The 6,000-nt window shown below is 37.8% G+C and overlaps 1 protein-coding gene across 1 annotated transcript in view; it reads left to right on the top strand.

Moving 5' to 3' along the window:
* Positions 1 to 844: 844 nt before the first annotated feature.
* Positions 845 to 6,000, top strand: part of KCNB2 (potassium voltage-gated channel subfamily B member 2) — a 164,728-nt gene continuing 159,572 nt past the window's right edge. The window contains exon 1 of the mRNA XM_005517096.3: positions 845 to 1,423. Within this exon, the coding sequence (XP_005517153.2) occupies positions 845 to 1,423 (579 nt within the window). The remainder of the gene's footprint in view (positions 1,424 to 6,000) is intronic.

The raw sequence follows: 6,000 nt of genomic DNA, 5'->3' as shown, positions 1-6,000 counted from the left end.
AACAGTGGGACAGGGAAGAGCCTTTCAGAGGATCCAGAGAACAGTATGCACAGCCCTTGTCTATATAACATGCATTGCTGATCAGCTGGCCACAAAATACTTATGATTCTTTTGACCCATTGTAAAGAAATAAGTGCTGTGTGGTGCTAAAAAATACAACTTCTCACTGTTCACTGTTCCTGTATTCACTGTTTGGTGAATTACATTAACCCATGAAATAATACAGCAAACTAAGATTTGAATTGGGACAAGGAGGGCAGCAGTTTGGTTTGGAGATTTTGATATGCCTGATTATTTTATTCAGTTTCAGTATCTCCCAAATTGAAATTTTTCAATAAAAGGTAGACTAGCCTCTGTCTTTACTTATACATATCCCTACAATCTTTCCATTTGCACACCTCACACATTAAAAGGTAAGTAATAAGATTAAGCTAACACAGCTGCATCAGAAACTGATTCTTAAAATAAAGAAGAAAAAACCCAAATCCTTTGTACAAATTGTCACACTTGATTTTCACAAATATAGAAATTCTAGTGTGTTTTGCCTTTGTTTAAATATAGTGCTCTTAGCTGTTCCAGTTGTTTCAGTGCTTCTGGATATTACCACAAAGAGTATCACTATAAAGAGGGCAAATTGCAATCATTAAATTTTCATTTGCATATGAAAGTATGGAAAGAGAGAGAGAGATCAGGGGATGCATTCTACATGGCAATATGCTAATTTTTTGTCCTTTTTAGCTTCAGGAATGGAGCTGTCTGTGTGAAGAGGATTCTGCCCAAATATTCGTAGTCTCCAAGCTCGTTTTCCTACAGACTCTGGTGTTACGACTTCATCTCTTTCAGAATGGCTGAGAAAGCTCCACCAGGGATCACCAAAAAGTCTTCAAGGTCCACCCTTTCCCTCCCTCCGGAACCAGTGGAGATCATCAGGAGCAAAGCCTGCTCGCGGAGAGTTAAAATAAATGTTGGTGGACTCAACCATGAAGTGCTGTGGAGGACTTTGGACAGACTTCCAAGGACACGATTAGGAAAGCTCAGAGACTGCAATACCCACGAATCTCTGCTAGAAGTATGTGATGACTATAATCTGAATGAAAATGAGTATTTTTTTGATCGACACCCAGGGGCTTTCACTTCCATTTTGAATTTCTACAGGACAGGGAAACTACATATGATGGAAGAAATGTGTGCTCTCTCTTTTGGACAGGAGCTTGATTACTGGGGGATTGATGAAATATATTTAGAATCTTGCTGCCAGGCAAGATACCATCAAAAGAAGGAGCAAATGAATGAGGAACTGAGGCGAGAGGCAGAGACATTGCGAGAGAGAGAAGGAGAAGAGTTTGATAATACCTGCTGCCCAGAGAAAAGGAAGAAGCTTTGGGACTTGCTGGAGAAACCAAACTCATCTGTTGCAGCAAAGGTAGGATAAACAGGCTTAATACAAAGATAGTAAAAAATGGTTTCATGATCCATGCATTCAACTTGCAGGAATCAACATCCACTAAAATATTTAGAGAAAAGAAGAATCTAAAAATCTACATATCTTTAAGTGAAAACACCCAAATCTCTCCTAAACCCCGCTGAAAGCAGCAGGAGAAACCCTGTTGAGTTCAGTTGTTTTTCGGCAACTACTGTACTTTGCTTTTGCTGTATGTGATGAGAAATATCTGTGTGATTTTCCTAATGGACTCGATATGAAACACTTCAATGAAAATGCAGAGTACATTATCTACTTGTTTGTTAGAAAAGCATTTGTTTATGACAAGCGTCCATTTCAGTATTGCTTGTCCTGTTGCAGGCACTGCATGTGTGTTAGTGTTTGGGAGGCTGTGCTGGATAGGCTACCAAGGAGTCAGCAGCTGCTCTGGCATGATTTTACTATGGCATATTTTCTCTTACACTACATTTTTGCAATCAAGAACTAGAGTGTTTTGTATAAAAATACTAAAATATTAATGCATATATATATATACATGTATATATTTATATGTATGTATATTTATGTGTATACAGGTATATGTATAGAAACAAGTGTATATTCTAAACATTTAAACACACACACAAATATGTATGTGTAAAGTTTATGTATATTTAGTCAGAAGTGAGAACAAATTCAGTTGAATCCTGGTTCTGGTTCTGCTGTCTTCAAACAGGCAAGTTGGCTGAAGTCTCACTGATGAAACAGAAAAGTTTACCCTGGTCGTGGAAATAGGACTACACACACATATGTTGGTATTGGTATTTAAAAGATAGATTTCCTTGCATCTTGAGAAACATAGTTATTCTGATTGTGGTGTGAAGCACCAATTAGTATGAGGTAAATTTTGGAAGCTCATCTCCAGTTTGAGTGACTCCAAATGAAAATTCTCGATGTTTAGGTGTTCATGTTAAACTTAACAGTGACTTTATTTTCTTCTGTTGTTGTTTGTTACTGGATGCAATGCTCTTGGACCAAGGTAAGTATTAAAATATGATGGTGCAATGAACAGAAAAATGAGAATTCTGGCAAGGATTTTTCTTGCAATATTAACTCTTACTATTAGGGTACAATACATATTTTGTAAAAATTTTAGTTTTTCATTGTGAGGTACCTAAGTTTTTAGTCAAGGAACCTAGTTTATTAAAAAAAGAAAAAAAATGTTGTGGCAGAATATAAGGTTTGTAACTGGAATAAAAGCTTATAGGAGAGAAATGAAAGTATTCAGAATATTTTAGAAAACTACATGAATAAATTTTCTGCTTCCAAGATACGTATTCTGGGCCATATGTTCTTCTCCAGGAGAAAGAGCAGAGGGGAAGCAGATGGGCATAAGTTTTGCCAAAAAAGGGTTCAGGGAGGATGTGTTACACACCGTGATCACCTAGTGCAAGCTAATATCCATCAGCCCTCACCAGCACTTCTGTGACACAGCTGCTGCACTGCCTGCAGCTTCTCAGTCCTGCATGCCTTGAAACATCACCAGTGTGCTCTGTAACAGACCTCTCCTCCTGGATCCAGGCAGGAGGATTTCCTGTCTGAGCCACACTGCTGAAAGACGCTGCACGCGACCTGGGAGATCACCTGGCCGTGGACACTGCCTTAGAGACATCCAGCAGGCAGATTTGCTTGTGAAATATTTTCTCAATTATATACAGAAATGAAGGCAGTTGCCTCTAAGGCTTGAGACATATGCTTAAGTAGTGTTTTCCTAAGACTAGGTAGGAGTCAACCCAGTAAGATGAAGCAGATGAATAAAGCAAAAATAATATACTGATTTTTACATTCTTTGCCTGTGACTTGCTTTCATTCGTTTGCATGTTGAATAAATGGAGAAATATAGGATGGTTAAACTTGCATGACTGCTTGCCATTCACCAAACTGTTCTTACAACTTAACAGTGCCCCATCATGCTTAAAATAAGTTAGGCTGACCCTGAGCTTTTAAGAAAATCCCCCTTTGGTCACTCCAAGCAGATTTCTCCTCAGATTTTGCAGATGAATGTGGCTGTTTCTTTAATTTCCCAAGATATCTAAATATTTTTTTTTTAATCTTTTTATTTCCTTTTTCCCTCATCCTCTAATTTGATTCAATGTTACAGATCTTTCTTGCTACAGGGAGTTTCACATTGCACTTGTATACATGTTGTAATGATTTTCATTATTTCAATGGCCTTTTGTCTCAGTTAATGCCATTTGATGTGGTTTCTGTGGTTCTGGTATCTAGAAGTCACTGTAATACACTCATTTTCTCTATCTAGTCACCTTCAGTCTGTAAATACATATGTGAGACAAAATTACAGTTCTGCCTGTGGAAACTCAGACAGCCATAGAAACTTGGCTGAATGACATAAAGGAGAGCAAAAACCACCACAACACATTTGGCCTTAGGTAATGTAAAGCAAGATATAGTGGAATCAGTTGGATACACTTTGAAACAGACTGAGTTAGGATCTGTGACAAGGTTTTATCTGAAATGTTTAGATAACATCTCTTTTAGATTTTTCGTTTTGTATTTGGTCAAATAAGTTTCTAGTTTGTCCTGAGACAAGAGGCACAACCATCTTCTTTCCTCTGTAGGTGCAGAAAGGATAGTGGGATTTTGACAGTGGCAAGTTGAGAACCAAGTGAGGAAATATTGCCATAAGCCTCAAATTCAAATACTAGCTCCCTTTTGAAGAAATGAAACCATATGAATGTGCATAGATGTCCTATAGGTGCTTGTTCAGTCATTTAGATCCTGTGTGGCATCCAAGCAGTTGACAGGAACAGCTTGCTTTTTAATCCCTTTCACATCAAAGATTAGAAATGTGAGATAAACACTCGGATGTGGTTTTGATATGTGACTGTGTCTTGCCACTTCTTGATTCTGCTAAGAGCCCTTCTAGGTCTGATCCAAAGCTTACTGAATTAAGAGGGAGTCCTGCTTTGGATTAGGCATCTCAGGACAAATCCTGCGCCTTTCGAGGTCAGTGAAGGTTTGCCACTGACTTCACTTGCAGCAAGGTGAGACAGAGCAAGGTGACAGTGAATGAGCAGCATGTATTTTACAGGATATGCAACAATAAATAGGAGAAAACAAGAAGAAAGTGTGGCAAGAAATTAAAATTATGTTTAGCTAGCAAGAAAAGGAATATTATAGGTCAAGTACTGTTGCACAGCCCAGGCACACTTTACTTTTTGAGTTTTTTTAATTTAGTAAATGCAGATGTGCACCTCATCTCAGTCACCAATTACCATATTAGAGGCTCAGCAGTTCTTGCTTAGTCCTCACCCCAGGAAAGATCTTTGTGAATTCAGTAGGCATTTCAGCTGAGGAAAACAGGATTTGCCTCCATTTCCAGTGTTCTCATTCATAAGCTTTTTAAGTAGGATTAAGATAAAGATGTCCAGAAGTCCAGCCATTTCAGACATGTACAGTGCTGTGGAATGAGAAGCAGTGCTGGGATTTACAAAGGACAAGAATTTTGCATATTTTACATCCCAGAAAAGTCCCGTAGCCTGGTCCCCAAACTACAGAATTTTGCATGAGTCTGGCATTCTTTGGTCCAGAGTAACATCTGAGTTTTTAGACCAGGCATTTATTTGTACTTATTGTGTAACCAGTAGTTTGTGAAAACTGTCTTTAAAAAAAATGTTATTTTATTTATGCTATCTGCCATCATTTAGTCATTTTATTTGCAGCTGCTGGACCTATAGCAGTCTCCTTATTGCAGCAGCAGCTCTGAACAAGTTGTCAGTTGTGTAAAAGTCCTCAACAGGTGCCAGAATGAGCATTGACTTCAGTAGATGTGAACTTCGTGCAGCTGGATTGCATCAGTGTTTGTGGTTCAGCACCTTGTTGAACTGGCATATTTAGAGAGCACCTACTGAGCCAATGCCTTTTCAGCTATGTCTGAGGTATATTGTTCTGTGCAGTGTACCCAAAAATCAAGGGAGCCTTAGTTGGGAAGGAGTGTGAATCAAACGAACCCATACGTTTAATATTTCTTTCAAAGCATTAATGCACGAGCTCTTCCTTTCATTCTTGTTTATTGGGTCCAATAGCCTGATTATTTTCTCTCAGTCTTTTAATACTGATGAAGCTCATTTGGGCTAAATCTGAAATAAATATGGAATGTTTCTAGTGAAGATGTTTTCCTGTAAATATAGAGTGAATGAAATAAGAAATAAGTGGAATATCCAGGAGTAACAAAGAGCCTATGTCTGCCTAAAGATATCTGATAGTGACTTAATCACCTTTCATCTACAGGAGTATTTTAATTACCTTATAGTAACATTATCAACAAATATCATTCATATTTTCCAACTGGTATTTTATATCCCATGTTGTCCCTTTGAATACAACTAGAATGTAATTGATTGTGATTGGTTCTACAGTTCTTTCTCGTGCAAGTAATTTTTTTTCATATGAATATTTGCATCAAGCTCAGTGTGACTACTAACTGATCAACTATAAAAGGTAGTACAATGTAATTTAAAAAATTACTAGTCAGTCACATTCTGTCCTTGAATTTTTAC

This window comes from Pseudopodoces humilis, chromosome 1 (assembly GCF_049639895.1).
Source record: "Pseudopodoces humilis isolate 2021_Gansu_Grassland_sample_001 chromosome 1, ASM4963989v1, whole genome shotgun sequence".
Taxonomy (NCBI): Eukaryota; Metazoa; Chordata; class Aves; order Passeriformes; family Paridae; genus Pseudopodoces; species Pseudopodoces humilis.
Note: the sequence above shows the minus strand (reverse complement) of the source record. Positions and strands in the feature narration are given on the sequence as shown.